The 23,861-nt window shown below is 26.3% G+C and overlaps 1 protein-coding gene across 4 annotated transcripts in view; it reads left to right on the forward strand.

Moving 5' to 3' along the window:
* LOC101235859 (serine/threonine-protein phosphatase 4 regulatory subunit 4) overlaps nt 1–23,861 on the forward strand; it is a 71,624-nt gene that overhangs the window by 22,971 nt on the left and 24,792 nt on the right. For all 4 annotated transcript variants that reach the window (XM_065800314.1, XM_065800315.1, XM_065800316.1 and 1 more), the window contains 9 exons: nt 2,245–2,336; nt 4,743–4,849; nt 4,934–5,041; nt 6,016–6,137; nt 6,411–6,533; nt 9,759–9,868; nt 10,100–10,171; nt 10,243–10,362; nt 16,665–16,742. In XM_065800314.1, the coding sequence (XP_065656386.1) occupies nt 2,245–2,336; nt 4,743–4,849; nt 4,934–5,041; nt 6,016–6,137; nt 6,411–6,533; nt 9,759–9,868; nt 10,100–10,171; nt 10,243–10,362; nt 16,665–16,742 (932 nt within the window). The remainder of the gene's footprint in view (nt 1–2,244; nt 2,337–4,742; nt 4,850–4,933; nt 5,042–6,015; nt 6,138–6,410; nt 6,534–9,758; nt 9,869–10,099; nt 10,172–10,242; nt 10,363–16,664; nt 16,743–23,861) is intronic.

Genomic DNA, 23,861 nt, shown 5'->3' on the forward strand with positions numbered 1-23,861 from the left:
GTATTCAGTAAAATTTACAAAAATCATTAAAAAACTGTTTTATAAGAGATACAAATTAATTACTTTATTACAAAAATCTATTACAAAATCTATTGCAAAGGGTTAAACAGACCATTAAAATACAATAATAAAATGCATTAGTCTCAGAACTCAATAAAAAACACAATAGGTTTCAAGAAGTTAAAAAAAAAAAAATTGAAATAATTATATCAACGTCATAATAGTCAAAATAGTTCAAAAATTCTATGTTTGACTTGTTTGTTTAAACAGAGCCTTTGCCACTTTATATGCAAGCTTTCCTTCATTTCTAATTCATACTTGCTTTGAGCAGAATCCAAAATAAAAAAGTAATCAGAGGAGGCATTACTTTGGCGCTCAATGTTTTCATTAAATGATGAAAAATGTAAGACTTTTTATCTTTGTTGAAATGTTCATCAATGCGTTGTGAAAAGTTTCAAACAGTTTGTCCTATGTAGCAAACATTACAGTTATCACAATTAAATTTGATTCATTATTTCTTGGAAGTAAGTCTTTTAGTGAAAAGTATTGCTTAATTTTAAAAGAAAACGATAATTTGATAATTAAATCTTATTTACATATCTTTTTTTTAGTTCACTATTTTTGTTTTGAGTATTTCTAGAACTATCACCTATATGTGGCAACCAAAAATATTTGTAATTAAGGGATTCGTTATTGTTGAATTTAGATGTACCAAATTTTTTTTTTTTTTTGTGTGCAAACTACATAGAAAGACAAAGTTTGAGTTTCAAATTGACTTTTTTTGCTTACAAAATGTGATTGTTTATTTATTTTGCATAACACTGACTTTTTTTTGTAGTTTATAATTTAACTATACAAATGGCTTCCAACTTGTAGATGCAGTAATATAAGTTATTTTATGCTACAACAATTTTGTTTTTGGTAAAGCAGAATATAGTATTACAAATGTGAATAAAAATATTACATAATTATAATTATGCATAAAAATATTACATAATTATGCTATCAAGTTGTGGAAGAGTGAGTAAAAAATAAGAAAATTTTCTTTTCTTACACAGAGTGCATAGAGATTTTTTTTTTCTAAAATCTTTTGTGTAAAATACTGTGTAATATGACTATAATGTTAATGAGAATATGGTCAAGTTCATAAAATTCTTTATAAAAGAAAAGCAATATCATTGTAACTAAGAAGGAGTCGTTTTAAAAATAAACTAATAATTACATGATAAACTGCAATGCTTTATTAAGGCATGGTTATTACAAAAAAATAATAATAATAATTGAAATGCAAATGTTTTTTATTATTTTTAATAATTTAATAATTTTTAATTGAATTGGACTAACTGATTGGTTTCTTAAATAAAAAAACAGTTTCTTAAAAAAACCTATTATGAAAAAATAAATGAATAATATTCTTATAAGTTAAATAAATTTTGTATCAATGAGCAATTTATTTAATGAATAAACAGATAGCTTGCGCTAACACCAAAAGCTCTTATAAAAAGCTGTTAAAAGGAGCTGCTTGCATGGCTCTCAATGTTTGTTTTAAAAGACCTTATCTTCGCTCTTGCACTTATTTACTCCTGCTGAGGCCTACATATATATATATATATATATATATATATATATATATATATATATATATATATATATATATATATATATATATATATATATATATATATATATATATATATATATATATATATGCGGTAGTGGTGTAGTGGTAAGAGCGCTCGCTTCATAAGCGAGAGGTTCGAAGTTCGACTCCCACCACGTCCCTGGAAGTACCGCGCTCAACTTAGTTTCTCCGCGCAGCGGCCTTGCTCGGAAAGTTTCGTGTTTCGGAATTAAAGAGTTGAGAGAGGGTTGTACCACGAATAACAACTAAAAAAAAATAATAATAAAAATAAAAACACAAAAAAAAAAAAAAAATGAGTAGCCTCCTCGACTGTAATGGCTCCCCTCGGGCCTTGGGGAGGTGAATAATCTAAAAAATATATATATATATATATATATATATATATATATATATATATATATATATATATATATATATATATATATATATATATATATATATATACATATTCTCATGTAAATATACAATAAAATGTTAAACAACACAGTTTTTTATGTAACTTTATTCATTACATAAATTTTCAGTGGGTTAAAGTTGCAAATTAAACAGTTATTCTTTTTTTTGTGTGTAATTCAAGATAATATTTGAATTTGATTTTTTAGATGTATGTGATGCTTGGCTGGAAACTATAGTTTACTTACTACATCTTCTCAAGCAGCAAAATGATCATAGCTTAACTATTTTGGAAAGTAAAGTAAGTCATTAAAAATTTTATCTTATTAATCATTTGGCAAGTTATAAGTTTTGTTGCTATACAAATAAATATTTATTGAAGCAAAAAATCTTAATTTCATTTTTAATAATTTATTTTAGATTAAAATGTCAAGTTACTGCCAAAAGTAATGAATTATTGTGTGAAATTTAGTTATTTTAAAAATTTAAATACCATGTGAGAAAATAAGATACTACCTTGTTCAGAGGCTTAACTGAGATATGAAGATAATTTTGATAATGAGATAAAATACTTATTTTAAAATAGAATCAGTGCTATCATAGTGTAAAAAAATTTCAGGCAAGTTTCAAAAATGAAAATGTTATGAATATTTTATACAATGTATACAGTTTATAATGTATTGCATAACATGGTTTAAAAAAAAATAATTTTTTTTTAATTTTTCGAAAAAACTTTTTTTTTCTAACTTTTTTAGTTTAAAAATGCTTGTAATTTCAAATTTTTCCTCATTTCTAAAAAGTAGTCTGACATTGCTGATGGTATTTTTTGATTTTATTACCTACCATTATTACCATTACCTACTGCAAAATTGTTAATGTAATTTTCTTGCTTATCATTTACCATGTCTTCATCAAATCCTGTACTGAATTCATAGTTTTGCCTGCTTTACAAAAATAGCCTATACTCTAATACTATTATTTTTTCTTTGCCATTACACCAATAATAATATTTTTTGAGTTAATAGTCTTGCCTGTTTTATTAAAATATCATTTTGTGATTTTCAGTATTTTTTAATGGAATGGATTTTTGGTTAGTTTGTTGGATTTAGTTTTTTGGTATAAAATTTATCTCTCTCAATTCATACCACTTTAAAGTTTTTTTTAGCTTAAAGGGATCCCAAACCTCTGAGACATGTTGAGTTCATATTGAATAGAATGATAAAAAAAAAATGTTTAAGCTAAATTTTTTTGATTAAAACAAAAGAATGAAAGCATACCGAGAAAAACTAACTTTTTATTTTATTCGAAGCTTGTCTTCTCCGTTTTGTTGTGGGGCAAAAAGTCATCATAATATATGCCGCAATCTACAGACTTGACAATTTACCAAACCCATTTTATTCCTAAGAGTTTTAGTACACGATGTCATTGATTTTTTTGTTTGTGTAAATGATCGATTATGTAAACAAACCAAAAATTCAATAACTTCATGTACTAAAACTTTTAGGAATAAAACAGGCTTGATAAATTGTGAAGTCTGTAGGTTGGAGTGTATATTATGCTGACTTTTTGGCCTACAACAAAACAGAGAAGGAGAGCTTCAACTTGTTTCTCCGCGCAGCGGACTTGTTCGTCGAGGTTCGTGTTTCCGAGTTATAGAGTTGAGAGAGGGTTATAACCACTATTAAGTAGCCTCCTCATCTATAGTGGCCTTCTTGGCCTTGAGGAGGTAAATAACAAAAAAAAAAAAAAAAAAAAAAACTAAATAAAAAAGTTGATTTTTCTTGATGTCTTTGATGTGGAGGTTTGGGATCCCTTTAAAGACACAAAGCTAAGCCAGGCCAAAACAAACAAGATCAAGTTTGTTATCAAATAAGTAGCAAAACTCTAAAAACTTTTTCAGAAGTGTAAGACAAATTCTGAAAACAAGTTTCTGATAAAAAAGTTGACTACATTACAAATGTTCTGTTTTTTTTTTTTTGCAACAACAAATTATAACCATTAAAGTAATTTTTTTTTTGAATTTGTCCACAAGTTTATACGCAAAGAATAATTTTTCAAAATAATTTGAGCATTTAGTTGCTTGAAAAAACATTTAGTTGCTTGAAAAATTAGCATTTAGTTGCTTGAAAAATTATAATAATATAGTACTTGTAAATAATACTTCTTCACTTTCCTTGCCAAAGTATTGAAAAATTTATGTTTATTAGCTCATATTTTTATTAAACAAGTCAATTCTTTCAAGATTTTTTTTTCTTACCGATCCTTTAACTTGTTTGATGGAAAGGGAAACTTTATATTTCTTTATAACCCTTCCAATAGTAGATATTGCAATCCCTGAAGCTTTTAAGACTTTGCTAGTAGGTCCATGATGGGTTTTCCTTATGAATTTGTAAAATGTTTTTTTTAGATTTTCAACATTTTTCAATGACATTTTAGTAAATTTATAATTTGAATTGCTTCTTTTTTATGTTTTTTGACAACTACTATAATTGCTAAATTTAAATATATATATATATATATATACACACACACACACACACACACACACACACACACACACACACACACACACACACACACACACACACACACACATACGCCCACACACACACACACACACACACACACACACACACACACACACGCACACACACTCAAACACTCACATACACATAAATATAGAATGACTTTTTTTATGCTAAAAAAGCTTATAGATTTTCTTGTGAAAAACTGCTCTTTGCATCAGTCCCCTGCAATTAGAAAAGTATGCTGCAAAATTGTTGGTTCACTAGCTGCTGTGGTCAGTAAAAAGAGGTAATTAAAATGCTTACTAAACAATTACATTAACTGTTTTTAAGTTGTTGTTAATAACACTGTGTTAAAAAATGTGTTTTTTAGACTACTATCTGATCTTATGCCTAAATTAAAATCTTTATGCCAAGACATTGACTTAGATGTTCGCGCTAGGATGTGCATTGAGCTTGGAACTATGATACAAATTTTAGAGTAAGTTATTTATATGTGATTATTTTACATATTTATTTTTTTAAATCCATTTTTTTACTCTTGTGTTACTTAAATGGGTTTCTATTATGCACTTTTCTTATTTAAATATGACATTGTGGAAAAGTTAAAAAAAAAAACACAAAATGCTAAAATTAAAACTAAGTTTTATAAAAGAACTAAATTTACAAGTATAAACAAAAAGTATTATCGGTTCCAATTTTTATCAATAAAGCAGAAAATATTTTGATGTGTGAAGAAAAGTTTATGTTCCACCCAAGTACATAAAGTTGGCCATCTTTATATCTCAAAACATTTTAAATTACAAAATTAAATTATATATTAAAAAAGTGTGGATATTAGATTAGAGATTAAAAAAGTGTGGATATTAGATTAGAGATTAAAAAAGTGTGGATATTAGATTAGCTACTGAAAGTTTTTTGGATAAACTAATATTTTTTTCTTTAAAAAATTTTTTTTTGCCATTAACAAATCATTTTATAAATTTTTATGGCAAATTAAAAATACAGGTTGTCAAACTTTGAAGTCAATTTAGAATGTTGTGTGCATATGTTTTTTGTAATAAAAGATATTAATAGTAATACAGAAAAAGATAAAGTCTATATGGTGGCAGATTTGCACAATCTTTACAACATACTTTTTATTGCTAATTACAACAGTAATTAGCAATAAAAAATATGCCGTTTCTCACACCACACACCATCTCATTCATCATTATCATGAAATTTATTTTAATGGAATGAAATGAATTTTATTTAAATTTTGGATCTCATTTTCAAATCAATGAAAAACAATCTAATGAAATGTTATGATTGATGTGCATTTAAGAATACAAAATTAGTTTAGGAAGTTCAAACATTATATGGAATATAATGTTGTTGAAAAGTGTGATTTTAATGTGAGATTCGTGATTTTGTACTTGTAATTAATGCCTTTTGTTTTTTTTTGTTTTTTAGAAATGATTTATCAAAACAACACCTTTTTCCAGAATTATATATGCTGATAGATGACGAGGAAGCCACTGTTCGACAAGCAGCATTTACAACAATTACAAATCTTTTAACAAATTTAAGTCAAGGTTGACCTTTATTAAAAATTTTTTAGTTTTTCTTTTTTTCTTTTTTTTAGTGATTCTTTTTCATGAAATCTTATTATTGACTTCAATTTAATAAATATTTTAAAATTTTAAAACTAAGGACCTCTCAAACTAAGTACTCTTTCTTGTTATTAAATTGACAAACATAATTATTCTTGAATTGTCCACACTTTGAGAACAAATATGTCTGAGAACAACTACAAAAGGTTAGGCAGGGAATTACTTTATAAAATGAAAGTTTTTTAATTGATTTAGATTTACAAGATTCATTGAAAAAAGTTGTTTTGAAATTTGTTGCCAAGGCGTTAGTGAGAAAACATGGTGATGAACTAATTTCACTTGCTGAGCTTTTTGGAAGAAATTTTTTAGCTTTATCAGGTAAAAGTTTAAAAATAACAAATATGCAATTAATGTGATAATAAATGCTAATAAAATTAAGTTGCGATTTACTCTATAATACTTGACCAAGTTTATTCCTGTTTTCTGTCATTAGAAACAGATAATAGTCATTAAATATAGTGAATGGTTGAACAATTTTTAGTCATCAAAGATGTTGAATGGTTAAACAATTTTCATTTTAATTTGTTCATTTTATTTGTTGTCAAAAAGTTTTTGTGAGTAGAATGAATGTACTAAGCTCACTTAATTGATTATAATAAATTTTTTACAATGCTGAAGAACAGTACTCGTAACCTGCAGTATAAATATTGTTGGATTTTTTTTTTTACACTTTTTGTTTCAATTTATTTTTTCAAACTTTTTTTTGTTCCGATATATAATGTTGAATTATAGTTTTTTCAACAAAAATGATTGTAATTTGTTTTATTTTACTTAAATTAGTTTAAACTAAAAAATTTTTACAAAAAATTTTAGGTTTTTTTTTTGTTATTGAGGTTTTGATCAATTAGCAGCAAATGTGACACTTATCTTGCACTTTTTCTTTCAATTAATTAGTATAATTAGTATAATTCAATTAATTAGTATAATTCTTTATGAAAAATCATGTGACCATGCATAAATATTCAGTTGTTAAAGATAATAGTGGAAAAAAAGTTTATATGAAAGTTCTACCAACATTTTAGTGTAAATTAATGATTTCGAGTTTTGAATCAGAGGTAAATTCCAAATTCTTTCTCTTCCTTGTGTGTTCCTAATTTATATAACCTCTTTAAAGGTCTTTTATCAGCTTTCTCGCTCTTTGTACATTATCTTCTTGTAACTCCTTATTAAATAGTGGCTGTCTGCAGTCTTGTTAATTTATTTTCTAAAAAGATTTAATGCAAAATGCAAATACCAAATAATTTATGTGCATAATTTGTCTTATAAAAGTATCTAACAGAATATTATAACTTTGTTTTTCTTAGATTAATTTAATTACTTTTTTAGTTTATATTATTTTGTCAATTCCCTGTGGAATTAACAAATATTTTTTCAAAATTTTTGCTAATTGTGGAAATTTTCTTTTAAAAAAAATCAAAAATTTTTAAATTTTTTTTATTTTGATAATTTTTATGCATTTTATCATATCATCATTCATAATTTGTTGAAAATATATGAAAGGGCCTTCCAAAATATCACTTACATTTTCTAGACTAAAATCAATGAGTAAACGCTGCCAGTTCTGCTTCTGTGAGTTTTTTTTTGTATCTGCCATAATTTGTTTTATTGTCTTTATCTGTTGAACTGTAAGTCGCATTGAAAAAATATGATTTTTTATTATATACCCATTTTGATAAAAATTTTCCTGTTAAAATTATGCCAAGAATCTTATACACAAAACTGTTATACAAACATAAAATAACAAAATAAAACCGCTAAATTTTACACTTATTATTAATTATATATATATATATATATATATATATATATATATATATATATATATATATATATATATATATATATATATATATATATATACCCTCGTTATTCAAGCTATAATATATTATGAATAAAAATAAAAATATAACAACCAAATTTTCAATGGTATGTGTTTTTTCATCTCAAGAAGAAAAGTTTCCAAAACGGCGATATGGAATCAATATCACTTTTATTCTAGAAAAAAAAGAATAGAGTTATAAAGCAAGGAAACAGTTGACAAAAGACTTAAAAAGTTGAAGGGTGTATGAGTCAGGAAAACATAATGATGGGAGAGAGTTCCAAAGGGTTGAAGTGCGGGGGAAAAAATTTGGTGAATAAAAGTTTTTAGAGCTTGCAGGGGCAGATACAGTAAAAGAATAAAACTTTGCTGAATGATGAGTAAAGCAAGAACGAGTTTTAGTTGATGGAACTAGAGATGATAACTCCTTTGAGCAGCGAACCTGATAGTATTTGTTGAAAAGAGAAAGAGATGCAACTTTACGACATTGGGAAAGCGGCTCAAGCATAGCAGAGCGATCCAACTACATTTACAATGGGTTTTTTGGACCTTATTTAGAAGACAAAGAGCATCATTAGAAAAACCACCCAAATATGTCAGCAGTATTCCATACAGAGACGAATAAGAGATTTGTAGAGGTAGAGAATGGAATCAGGAGAGAGAAAATGGCGAGCACAATAAAAAGAAGCAACCTTAGCAGGTGCTAATTTAGCAATTGATTGTATATATGGCTGATACAAGACATACTGATAGCAAGTTACGTGTGAGTCAACACCATGTTTACACAGAACACGAACATACTGATATATACATAAGTTACTTAGTTTATATTAATTATTTTCTCAATTTACATAAATTATTTAGTTTTACATTAGTTATTAAATGCTTGTTTATTTTTGTAATTTGTAAATTTAAATATCCAGTTAAAAAAAAAAAAAAAACTTTTTATTTTCAAACAGATATTTAAAATTAATACCTAATACAAAAAATGTTTGGAATGGGTGATTAAAAAATAAAACTATTTGGGTAATAACTCCTCTAATTTACAATTTAACCAGGACTAGATTCAGAAAAAAAAGCTTTAAGCTGTTTGCCATATTTGGTGTGTTGGTTCCCAACCAACACACTAAATAGGGCACTGATCAGTTACAATTTGTCAACTCAAAGAAGAGTTAATCTAGCAGTTGGTTGAAAAATGGTATTAGGTTATTGGAAACTTTTAGGATCAAACCAAAAAAAATATTGTATTATCTAATCTTACCTTTTTAAATACTAAATCCTTTTTTTTTATGTTAATTCACCTCTCCAAGGTCAAGAAGGCCACTACAGTTGAGGAGGCTAATTAATTGTAGTTTTAACCCTCCCTCAACTCTATAACTCTGAAACATGAACCTTGACACTTGGCTACTGGGTGAAGAAACAAGTTGAGCACATTACTACCAGGGGCGTGTTAGGTATTGAACTCAGAACTAAAGCTTATAAAGCAAGCAGTCTACCATTACACTACTACCGCATATATACCACTACACCACATAATACATATTTTGACCAAATTATTCCAAAATTGCATTTGATTAAATACTTTGATTAACTTTTTTAACAAAAGGTGAAGTAAATTTAAGAAAATAGTGTAGATAACTTAAAAGCCCTGCAGCAATAAAACTTCAATAATATTTAACTGTGCATTATAAAAATTAACAACCAAGTACAGACTTTTATTACAGGTTTCCTAACTGAAGAAGAACGTTGTTCATTATTGAGCTGTTATCAAATGCTGTGTTTTCACGGAAATAATTTAGGAACAGTGTCTACAATTAGTCCTAATTTAGTTATGGTAATATAAATTTACTTTTATTAATTATTTTCACGTTGTTTTTTGTCTATAAATGTTATTTATAGATGAAAATCAATTTTATTTTTTCTACTTCACAAATGATTTTCTTTGGTATTACATTTTAATTTCACTATTACATGTTTGGTTTTCAGTTTGAAGTTATTTTTTTTATAGTTGTTTTAGTTACCATTTATTTTTAATTTCTATTTTAATAAATTGGGTTGATTTAAGAATGAAATTGTTCCACTTGAAATGGAAGATAAAAGAGCACAATGTCGGTACTGGTGTACTGTTAACTTGCCGGTAAATTTAGCTTAATATTTGATATTTAATTTTTTATTGCAATAAATTTTTTTTTTAATGGTTTTAATTAGATTATACTATCTTGTGGTAACAAAAATGCATTTCAAGCATGTCTTCTTCCGTGTTTAATTTCCCTATCAAAAGATCCATCAGTGCTAGTACGAAGAACAACGGCAATGTCACTGTATGAGGTAAAACTTTAAATAAAGAGTATAGTATGTATAATGCTTGATTTTCATGCTATGTAATCATACGATTGTCATGCTATGCAATCATACGATTGTCATACTATGCAATCATACGAAATAAATACCTTTTATAGACAATATTTTTTAGTAATCCAAGTCTAAAAAATAAAAGTAGAAAATTTTCTATCAAACTTTGAGGAGTTAATTTTCTACTCAACTTGTTCGTACCAGAGCATTACTTCAATGAGATAATTTTCTATTCAACATGCTCATGCCAAAGCAATTTGCAATTTATCTCAATTGAAGTCAGGTGTCTAACTAAAGCTTATCTTTGGCAAATGAAACCAAAACTATATAAAACTAATAGATTTAATATAATTTTGCTTAATTTTCTCAAAAGGAAACACTTTTATGTTTTTTTGTTTTAACATGTTCTTCATTCAGACTATTAAAAATTGATTTAAAAAAAATTTGCAATTTAATTAAACCTTCTACTTTTTTTTTAATAATTTTATACAAAAAATTTTAACAAAATATTTAAAAGACTATATTCCTCCTCAAGGAGGAGATGGGGAGATAATGGTGTACTAAGTCTTTCCAACTGTTTGTTTCCTTTTTGATCATTTTAAATTCTTTGATAATCATATTTTATAAACTGTTTTTGTTTTTACCTAACTTTTGGGGTACTTCCTTTGTTATTCTAGCATATTACTTTTAGATTTCCACAATTTCACAAAAGAAAAAAAAATAAGGGTTTGAACCTTAAATGAATTCTAAATCATGGAAATACAAAATAAAAACACTGCAGCCATATTGATCAAGGTTTTACTGTACTAAATACCAACAGTAGAAACAAAACATCTAAACACAAAAGATCTCAGCAGTCCACAAATTTATAATTGCCTAACTCACTCATTCTGCATTGTGCGATGGATCTAGGTTTTTAGGCCTTTTCTATATTGCATAACAAAAAAACATTCCTTTAGAGCTTGATGTTATATCATTGTTACTATTAACTTAAAGATTTTTTTAAAAAAGACCTAAGCAAAATTTTTTTAGGCCAGATAATTGCAACAATGATTCTTTCTGGCTATATTTGCCACAATGATTCTTTTTGCTCGATTTACTAAAGTGATTTTTGTACAAATCAAACACACAACAAATTTAAACGAGAGACATACCAAATAATCTCTAATATAAATGTTTTATTGGTTCGTAAACCCATTTAATGTATTAAAAAAAGAAAAAGAAAATTCAAAGTTGTCTTTTGTATATTTCATTTTTGTTTTAAAAAAAAATTAAATATACTTGTGGGCTTGACTCATAAACTTATATTTTGATATCTAAAATACAGAAAGAAATTATCTTTAGTAACAAATCCAGATTTAGTCATTAGTAACAAAACCAGATTTAGTCATTAGTTAAAAAACCAGATTTAGTCATTAGTAACAAAACCAGATTTAGTCATTAGTAACAAAACCAGATTTAGTCATTAGTAACAAAACCAGATTTAGTCATTACTAACAAAACCAGATTTAGTTATTAGTAACAAAACCAAATTTAGTCATTAGTAAAAAAATCAAATTTAGTCATTAGTAACAAAATTAGATTTAAAAAGCAGTGATAGCAGTGAAGAAAAGTTTTAATAAATACTTTTTTTGAATGTGTTGTTTATATTACCTTTGTATAGTTAAATATTTTAAAAACATTGCCAATCCATTCAATTTTCGATTTCTCAAAAATACTACTTTAATAGAATATCAAGTTCTTTATCCAGAAATATTAAATGACGATATATTATAAGAGTGAAATAAAATTAAAATAAAATATTATAATTTTGTTCTAAGTATATTTTATTTAGTATGAAATTCAAGTATTTTAGTATAAAAGAAACTTTAATTTTATTTCAACCATATAATTTACAAATTTCAATTTAAATGGTATTAGATAAAAAAAAAACTATAATTAAATTTTCAATTCTATTTTAATGTTTAAACTACTCCACAGGAATCTTGGGAAACTGTTTTAATCTTTCTCTTTCACTTGTGCATACTGTAGGAAAAACGATTAGTTTATATGTTATATATGACATCAACAACATTGGTATCATATGAGGTGTTTAATACTATTTTTATAGTATTAAACACCTCATATGATTGGTTTATACCTCATTTATTAGTTTATACTGCTTAATCTTATTAGATTATAGCTGACAATGGTAGTAATTGTAGAATAGGAAAAAAGGCAATGTGACAGTGGCTCTAGCATGCAGCTGTAACAGGTCTAACTAAATTTAAAGTTTTTTTCAGACCTTCTCAAATAGAGAAAGATCATTATTAGAATAATCAACCTAAATATTCACTATTCTATACAAGAACTGATATAGGATTTATAGAGGTAAAGATTTCAATCAAAAACAAGGTAATTACATGCATGATAGGAATGGCAACTTTAGCATTTGCTAACTTTGCGATGGGTTGAATTAATTGTTTCCATTAGCGGTCAGCAGTGAAAGATAATAAAAAAAACATGTTGCCATTCATTAGAGTAAGCATGTTGCCATTCACTAAAGTAAGCATGTTGCCATTCACTAGAGTAAGCATGTTGCCATTCATTAGAGTAAGCATGTTGCCATTCATTAACATAGTAATATCAACATTATTGTGATGATGGTTACCATAAACAGATAATATTTAAGATCAGCTGCTTGCCTTAAACAATATAAAAGTGATGTCTGCTTATCAAGACAATATAAAAGTGATGTCTGCTTATCAAGACAATATAAAAGTGATGTCTGCTTATCAAGATTGGTAAATATAATTGTACCAATAGCAATAGAGCAAATTTGGAATTAAGATTTTCAGGAAAATTACTCGTATAGATGCAATGCAGGACAAAGGATGGAACCTTGTGATATTAAAACCATCAAAGAATAATTAAATACTAGAACTCGAAAAGGATGGTTTGATAGTTTTGAATACTTTTCCATATACATCATATTAAGAAAGCTTATGGAGAAGATCATTAGGCTAACTTTGTTGAAAGCTTTTAATGTGTTAAGCAATTTCTTTTGTTTTACCACTAATCATGCATAAGCAACGTGTTGATCTTCTTTATCTGCATATTTAGACTATAAGATGGCTTTGATCATTTTACTTGGGAGTAAGGAGCTTCCTCTTGGTTTGACAAGTTTTTTTCTGTAAGCTTATTTGAAAGTTAAATTTAAAAAAGGGCTTATTTTTAGATTAATAAATGATCTGTGCATTCCTCTGTTCTTCCATTAGTTAACAGTTCAGTCAGTTTATCTTTTGTATTTTGATCTTTTCTAGGTACTATTACTTCTTTTAGATGCCCATAGAAATAAAAAACTTTAACCGCATTCAAATAGTTGGTTTCTTTTATTTTAGACTATAGAATTTATCCTACACACTTTAATTGAGTGTAGGACATTCTACACACTTGGATAATTGAGTTAAAATGATTGCCTTATCTTAAGATAAATTTTTATGGTTGACATGATTGTTTATGCTATATGTGAGCTATTGATGTGAAATGAGTCGCATGCCACAACGTTTAATTTTGTGAAAATTACACTATTGTGGTTTTAGAATAAATATTTATATTCTGATACTTTTAGTAAACAATAAAATTTTAATCAGGTCTAATTTGATATTTAATGGTGGAATAAATACCTTTAATGGCTCTACAAGGTTTAAATACAGAAATAAAGGATGTGTGTTTAGCATTTTGTTATAATATTGGTTTGCTCTGTCTTGATATGACCTAGCAGAAGTCAGAGTATTGGAGCAACAGCCCTTAAACAGCAGGATTTGAAAGAATATATACTTTACTTTGTTTTGTCAAGTGATAACTTCATATTTTCTAAATTTTTTGTCTATTAACAGTTTTAGATAGAGGTACAGAAAAAAGTATATTTTGTTATGCTCTAAAACTGCTTTTAAACTTGTCAATTTTAAACAAGTTAATGAATACCACACTGAGGGATCAAATTAGTTTCCTAGATCTTCACATCAAAGCTCTCTTTTTTTTATTCCAATTCATCATGTTTTCATTCCAATTGACCATATTTTCGTTCCAATTCACCATGTTTTCATTCCAATTCACCATGTTTTCATTTTGTGAAAAGTACAATCTAAAGTGTTAGTCGCGAATTTAAAAATAGTAGAAGTAGTATTTTGTTTCATAATGGCGTTCATGTGTAATAATTTTTTATTAATAGTTAATCTTAATAGTTCTGACTATTTAATTGATAAATTTAAATTGCCAATTAATTCAATTAGCCCTCGTTTTCAAGTGTGACTTGGTTAAAATTTATTCAACCAAGTGTGAAGTGGAAGATTGTGTGTCATCAATCTTAACAAACACACATTGGTTTGGCAAAAAAATACTAATTTTACGAAAAAAGACTGATCTTACGGCTGATGATAACCTTCCAAAATAGCTGCATGTATTTTTTTTAAATTTATGCTATTTAAGAAAAAAATAGTAGTTTGAAATGTAATCTCTTGGTTTAATCCAAATCATGGGTACATCAAACAGTATATCGCAAGACCCTTTCTTTCAATTAGTTAAATTTTTTAAACACGCTATGCAGCAAATGTCTGTACACAGAGTTAGAAATCTAATGCATAAGTGCAACTAAAATTAGGGTTTTTACATTTGGGTTTGTAATTAGATACCCAAATAGTTTAAGCCCACTTAGATAAAAAATTGGATGCAAACTTACCATGCAACTTGAGCTATCAAAATCAAATTTATGGATAAAAATTTTATTAAGAAAAACTAATTAATCATGCACTTTTTTGCAGGCAAAAAATTTCCATGTAGTTAAAGAGTAATTAAGAAAAATATAATTTCGAATTATCACAAAAATTTTGTAAAGTAATTTTTTCAAAAGTGTTGCTGTAAGTGTCTACTTTAAATCAAATGTTGTATGTGTCTACTTTAAATCAAATGTTGTATGTGTCTACTTTAAATCAAATGTTGTATGTGTCTACTTTAAATCAAATATTGTATGCATCAACTTTAAATCAAATGTTGCAAGTATCTACTTTAAATCAAAGGAGTATTAAGATGTGCAAATGTTCAAAAATAGTTTAATAACACATTAACTATATAAAAAATAATAAATGTTTTTAGTAATTCAAAAAGTTGTATTAGGTTTATTAACATTTAGCCAAGAATAAAAATTGAAAATGAAACATCTTCAATTGAGAATGATAAAAATTAACTATTAGTGTTTTGGATTGTGACACTGGTGTTATGGGTTGCAACAGGCAGGATATCCAGAAAATAATTAAAAGGCTTTAATATAACAGGGACATGACTGATGGCATGTAAGTACAACAACTTCTTAATTGTCTATTAGTATTCTGAATAATTTCTGCAGAAATCATTTTTGAAAATTATTGTCCCTTTTCAACTTGATATTGTTGGTCAATTTGTTTCTCGTTTTTGAAAAAAACTTTGGAAATTTTAGAAAATAAAAAACAGTCTATAGAGTCCTAAACTTTTCACTTACATCCTTCAATTAAAAAAAGGGACACCAACTTTTGTTGTTCCATCAATTAATTTTCACTATGATGGTTGATAAAGTTTGTAGGAAAATCACTGAGACACTTTTCAAACAAGTTTTATTTGTAAAGCCAATACATCTGAAAAAATTTTTGTTAATGGTTGTCAGAAGAGACCAGTAAAAAGAGACAGCCTCAAGTTTAGACTTTCAACACTGCATGCTAGAATTTGGTTTTTTGAATAATTATTGCATATTTCATACTGAAAAAAAAAAGGTAAATAGATCAAGGGAGTGACAAAATAGAATTTGACAGGAAGAAGAAAGCCCAAGCAGAATTTTTTTAAAGATTATAAAGCTCTTCCAGTAGGCCAGGCACAAACAAGCAATAAAGTCTAAAATTTTAGCATAAAGTTTTTGTATATTTTTATTAAGTGGACTAAAATAAACTTGTTTAACTTGGAAACTTATTTTTTTTGCTTGCTCAATAATATAAAACATGGCTTATATTTTAAACTATTGAACAATAAAAAAAATAAAGTGTTAATCATCAGACAACAAGATTGTTATTGCTTGATAATGGGACTAATGTTTTTCATATTTGGCTCTTACTTCTTAAGTGCCAAAATATGGAAAATGTTAGTTCTATAATGATTAAGATGAATAAAATTATCAATTATATTAATTATAATTATATCAATTATCATTTATATTGGTAGGAAAATATCAAGTATAAAAAAAAAATTAAAAAATTGAAGAATTGTTTTTTTAGATTGCAAAACATTTGTCTGACGACACTTATCTAATGCATGCATGTATTGCAGATATAATTAAAGATTCAAGTATATATGTAAGTTTTTTGTTTTGTTTTGTTTTTAATTTTTGTTTAAAAAGTACTCTAACTATTTATTTGTTGTAAAAAATTTTTTAAATAATCTTTCTTATCTGAGAAGGCTTTTCCGTTTCTTTTTTTTAAAGTATATTTTTAAGGTTATTCTTTTATTTTACAAATGTTAGTTTTGCATTCTGGAGAAAAGGAAAAAATCAAATCAAAATCAAATGAGAAATTTAATAAAAATATATATGCGTTTATACTTTGAAACATAAAACCTTGAACAAAAGTATTAGGTTTGTATATACTTTTAGTGAAGTTTGTTGGCAAAGCAAACCACTATCTTTGGCCTTAACTTTTTTTGATTACCTTTTTACTTAAGATTTTAACCACACATTTTATGAAAACAGATTTATTACGTGTGCTTTGTTAACTCCGAAAATATTTTTTCAAAATTAAGTTTACGTCTTTTAGACTCCAAGGGGGCTCCTAAAGCTTGATGGAAGAAAACACTGGACCAAAACGTTAATTATAGAATAAATAATCTTTTGGTCCAGTCTTTTCTTCCATCATAGTATAAAAATGGAAAAGTTCATCCTAGAGTGGTGTAAAAGAAGTATATAAGTGTAACTCGGAAGCCACCGAGTTACACTTATATACACTTCATAAAATAAGATAGCTAAAGCACTTTATAAAGTGCTTCAAAAAAAACAATTGTACTGAACCATATGTAGTAATAGATGAAAGTTTAACTAATACCAGCTCAGGATGGTCAGAGGGGTATTCATGAGAAAATATTGGGGCATAAATGCTGTTGAGTGATTTGCACAAAACATACAAGTAAAAGCTAAAACATTTACTTATATTACTTAAAAGTTTAAGAATAGCAAGGATGGATTAGTTTGCTAAAATATTAAGTATGTAAATGATATGATAAAAATAAACTATGATTTTACACCCCTGCTAGATGGAAAAAAACTCCAAAAACTTGATGAGAAATACATAAAAAAAGTTTTTAAGTCAAAATTTATTTTAAACATTACTTTAAAATTTCTACCAAACATCATCTAGAGGTGCGAACCAAGGCACGTTTTGTTTGAACTTAAAGTTTGTATGACATTCTCACTCAATATAATGAATATTATCCCTCCATATATAGAAACCAGGGCTTGGTCAATGAGATTTTAGAGAAGTTAGAGGGTATAATGAGTTAAGTAAATCTTCGAAAAAGAATATCTCCAAAAATTAACCTTGACACAACTATTCTTCAAGAATTGATTTCTTTAAATAGCAAATATTGTTAATAACCAGTATCTACTTGTAATCTAAACTTGAGATCTCCAACTTGTTTGAAAAGTTCTAAAATTCATCATTCACACTCAAGCAACAAAAAGTTGCATCAATAGCATTATGGAAGCAACTGCCATTGTTTATGGCCAAGATAAGAACAGATGGATTCAACAACAACAAAAACAACAACAAGATATTTATTCTCCTTTTCAAATCATACAATAATATTATAATAACAATAAATATAATAATAACAAAAGTTAAAAAAAAAAAATCATAATTCTATTGATTGTAGGAAGTAAAAATAATTGATTAATAAAAAAAATATATATATAAATAATAATAATATAAAATAACATAATGAGTAAATTAATTACAAGTATTTAATAATAATAACTAAATGATTGATAAGGATCGTATCACTCAAACAGAATTCTAATTAAAGGAGCGACGTCAGTTCTTAAATATTATATGACTAATAATAAGCATACACACATAGAACTTAAACAAAGTAAACATTTAATAATCATACTTTGATGATAATAATAAAAAATAAACAAACAAGAAGTTAATGATAGTAGTTGTAGTAATCATAATTAAAAAAATAAGGCTATATTTTAAATATTAAGTGAAAATTATGTCAATATGTTAGAACAAAATTGTTCTAAGAATTTTTTTAAATTGATTTTGTTTAAGATTAAGAAAAGAAAATAAAGGTGTTTAAAGTTGTAGTTTTTTAAACTCACTCACTATGCATACAAGACTCTTGTTCCATTCACAAATACACTGATAGACAACAGAATCTTTACCATACTTCTGAGTTTTAAAAAAAGGTACACTAAGTTTTCCATTATATATGCTTCTAGTAGAGTATGTGTGTGTTATTCTACTTTCTGTAAAAAAGTTTTTTATAGAAGAGGGTAAATTTTTATTAAGAGAGTCAAAAACAAAAAGAAGATTAGTAAATTTTACAAGCGCTAGGAAGGTTGGAATTTTTAGTTTTTTGAAAGATTCTGATGTTTCTGACTTAAAAGGTTGGAAGTTGATGATTCTTATGGATTGTTGAGAGGATATCAATTTTTTAATGTGGTAGTTGCCATTTTGACCCCAAAATTTGACAACAGTAACTAATATGCTATAAAAATAATGCACAGTAAATATTCTTTGTGTGAATTTATCAACATAATGACAAATTATTGAAAGTAAGCCGTTAGCTCGAGTTAGTTTCTTGCGTAGCTTATCAATATGAAAATTCCACAAAAGATTGCAGTCAATCAAAATACCGAGATATTTTTTAACTTTTGTAGGGTATAACCGTTTATTATTACTTTTGATTTGAATTTTAGAATTGTTGTTTAGATGGTGTTTTTTTCTAGAAGATGAAAAAAAGATTAGTTCAGTTTTTTTGGTGTTAAGACAAATTAGGTTAGCATTTTACCAGTGAACAATACCTTTTAGATCCAAATTTATGTTTTTACATAGAGAATTATACGATTTGTTGATATGCAATAGGTTTATGTTATCAGCTAAAAGATGAATTAACAAGAAGCAAGTAGAGTTGTTTATGCCATTAACATTAATTAAGAACAAAAGAGGACCTAGAACAGAGCCTTTAGGAACACTGCACTCAACATATTTATTAGTAGAATTATAACCTTTAATACTTACTAGTTGTTTCCGATCTGTAAGATAAGTTCGAAACCAGTTACTTACAACACCACGAATACCATAGTGTTCTAATTTAGAAAAATAAAATGTTATGATCAACGGTATCAAAAGCTCTTTGTAAATCTATTAAAATACCACAAACAAAATGACCAGTGTAGAGAGCTTTTCTGATTTTTTTAGTTAAACTTATCATTGGATGGTAGGTAGAATGTTTAGAACGAAAACCAAATTGGAGTTCATTTAAACAATTAAAAGAGTTAAGAAAAGAGTACACTCTAGAATACATTAGTTTTTCAAGAAGCTTACTAATGTTAGATAAAAGAGAAATAGGTCTGTAGTTAATACATAAAAGTTTAAACCCGTTTTTAAATATTGGAATAACACAAGATAGTTTTAAAACATTCAGAAAAGTTCCATTTATGAATGATAAGTTAAATAGTTTAGAAAGAATATTTGAAAATTCATAGTTATTCACTTATTTTATAGTTCATAGTTTTATATTCATAGTTATTCACTTATTTTAAATTAATAAGAATGTTTGTGGGAATGCTATTTAGGCCTATTGATTTTTTCGACTTCAAATTAGATATAAGAGATGAAACTTCAGAAATATTTGTTGGAGATAGGAGTAGACTATGTAAATTTGGATATTTAAGATATTTTGTATAGTTTATGTAAGACGAATGAATATTGGATTTAAGTTTTTGTTCGACGTTTGTAAAAAAAGTGTTAAACTTTTCAGAGGTTTGATTTTTTCAAGATTTGGTTCAGTTATATATATTTTATTATCTTGTAAGCAGTTGGGAGATGAGTAATTAGAGTTTTTGACATTTATTAAATTAATAATTCCTTTCCAAATTTTGCAAAGAGTTTTTACATTTTCTGTGAAGAACTTTTTAAAATGCATTTTTTTACTTAGCTTAATTAAGGTAATTTTCATGTATTTATACTGTTTGAAAGTAGTTTTAAATGCGTTTATGTTCCTAATATCTTTTGATCTTAACATTTTTTTTTTAAAGATTGCGTATTTGAATCGATTTTAAGATTCCCTTTGTAATCCAAGGTTTAAAGTGACACTTGAAGTTCTAAATACCAATTTAAGCGGGGTGTAGCAATTCAAAATAAAGGTTATTTCAGAAATAAACGTGGAAACAAGAGTTTGGAAACAAGAGTTAACATCGCTGTTCTCTATAAGATTATCCCAATTACTTTTTAATAAATCTGATTTGAAGTTTATTTTATTAAAGTTTTTAAAATATAATTGTTTGCGATACAAATTGTGATTGCGTGGTATAAATAACTTATTAAAATTAGGACAAATACAAAATTGAGGTAAGTGATCAGTAATTGAAGTTGTCAAATTTCCTGAAATTATTTCATTAGTTATTAAATTAGAAAAAATATTGTCAATGATTGTAGCAGAGTGGTTAGTAATTCTGGTTGGTAAAGTGATAAAAGGGCGAATATTATTAAAAAAAAGCAAGTTTAAAAAATCAGCATTGCAGTGTCATTATTTGACTGTATCAGATCAATATTATAATCACCTAGTAAGAAAACCGATTTATTTTCAGCATTTATTTTTTGAAGTAGGACAAACATGATAATTGTAAAATCGTTTATATCCATGCAAGGGTGTTTATAAATGCAACCGACAGCAATATTAGATTTTTTAGAAAAAATTATTTCAACAAATGTTGGTTCTAAACAATTTGGTGAATAAATCAACCCCTTTGTTTATATATTAATTTTTTTGATAAGTATAACAATGTACCTCCACAAGAAGATTCTGTTGGTGTGTGCTCAATGTTTTAGTTATTAATGAGAATTGGATGAATTGGCGGTGTTCCTTTTTTTAATCGTGTTTCGGTTATACCACTAATAGAAAGTTCAAAACTCATTAACGATAGTGATACATTTAATTCCTCAAAGTGTTATACCAATAATAGAAAGTTCAAAACTCATTAACAATAGTAATACAGTTAATTCCTTAAAGTGTTTTTGCAAAGATGATATGTTTAGATGAAATAAAGAGAGAGTGTTAATTTTGTCAAAGTTTAGTGAACAGAATTTACTTATACCATAATATTTGCAAACTATGTCTATTGACGTATGAATTTCTTCATCTGAATTTAAAACATGAGATGAAACATAATCATTAATTTGAGTAGAAACTTTATTCACAGAGGTAAATAATCAGTTATAAGAATTTTGTTAGAAGAAAATAGTAATTTGAATTCATTATCTGGTACATCTGTGAATGGAAAGACACTCTTTGTACAACTTACACAATGCTGCCGTGAGCTACTTAATTGTAGTAAATTATACTCAGTATCAAGCCTGCTGCATTTTGAGTCCAAGTGCATTTTGAGTCCAAAACAAAAAATGTCACATTGAATTGAGCGGCAACTTAAACTTTTTTTTTTTTAAACCATTGACTGTTTAAAGCCATAGTTAAACTAGCGAAAATGACTAACTTTAGCAATATTTGAAAGGACCTGGAGATAATGATTTATAAGTAAATAGTTATGTAAATAATAGTAGTAAAAAGCTAATAATATCAATAAGTAAGATTATTAGGTATAACAGGGATAATAACCAAAATATAACAGCTATAAAAAGTCTTAACAATAACAATGATGAATTATATTGAAATCACAGTAAAACAAACACCCAACTGCAAAATAATGATTAAAACTTAATTAAATGAATAAAAAATTAATTATAAGTTAAGAGTATTATTAACTTAAAATATAATAATAAAATATTTATTATAATATAACAAAATAAGTAATGTAATGATAAATTAGTATCTAAAATAAATATAAATAAAAATGTGAGAAATAAAATAAAATAAAAAATGTATATATATATATATACATATATGTGTATATATATATATATATATATATATATATATATATATACATATATATATATATATATATATATATATATATATATATATATATATATATATATATATATATATATATATATATATAATAACAGCAAAAAAAAATATTCTTCTCTTTTAATAAATCTTTTTTTTTGATCTTTTGATCTTTTTTATTTCCTCTCTCTTGATCTTTTTTTTCTTTTCTTTTCTTTTTATTATATTTAAAATCGATTTAAAATTCGAAATTTCTTTTGCGCCTTTCTTTTTAAGTTTTACGTTTTGTTATATCTTTCTATGATTATTTTTTTTATTCACTTAAAAAAGATTTACTGTTTTATTATTTTTGCTTTCTTTATTTCAAAATTTTCTTTAGATGATTGAAATGATTTATTCAAAGTTATTAATAATTCTAAAAACTTTTTTTTTTCCTTCTTTATTTCCGTTAAAAAAAAAACGCCCGCCATCCTTGAAGATGCTGCACTCTCATTCATTCGAGGGAGAGGGGATGTTGTAATTACTAAGAAAATTTATTTGGTTTCTGGAAAAATAATGTCATTTGACTTAAGTATGAATGTAAAAAGATTTTTTTGAAAAGTTTTTTTAAAATAAATATTATTACTTTTCTGAAAAATATTTTTAGAATAATATTATATTTGCATACCTAAAGGTGTCAAAAGTGCTCAAGTTAATATATCCAGACATTTTTTCTCAAAAAAAGAACTTAAAAAAACAAAGTCATAGAAAAATATCCAATTTTTACTGTAGTAAAATAATAAAACTAGTACCTGCAAAATCCAAATGCCAAAAAACAGATTCCATCGTTGTTGACCAGCTTCTCACCCATTCTTTATCTATTACGCTGGCGTAGATGTATTTATATACATTGTTTCCAGTTTATGATGTTGAATGCTGGATCTTCTTAACTCAACGCATGGGTTTTGCTTATGTCTCCGTTTTTATGACTAGGCAACTCATTTTTTTATCTTCTCATGAGGGTACAGCTCTAAAACTCAGTTTTATGGTTCTGTGGTAGCTCTATAAGAGGCTAATTTTATAAACAGCTGTAAAGTATTATAGTGCTAACAGGGCCATGTTGTGCATGGATAATGTCCCTGTTTGTACTTTTAGTGTGCATTGACAAGGGCACATTTAAAGCCCTTTGTTACGGCTTAGGGTTTATTTATAGTAATGAGTCAATTGCTTCGACAATTAAATAGTTTACTGAGTACTATCTGTGCTTTGAGTCAAGTTCTTAAACAAATCTAAAAATGACTTAGGTACAA

Source organism: Hydra vulgaris, chromosome 06 (assembly GCF_038396675.1).
Source record: "Hydra vulgaris chromosome 06, alternate assembly HydraT2T_AEP".
In the NCBI taxonomy this organism is placed as follows: Eukaryota; Metazoa; Cnidaria; class Hydrozoa; order Anthoathecata; family Hydridae; genus Hydra; species Hydra vulgaris.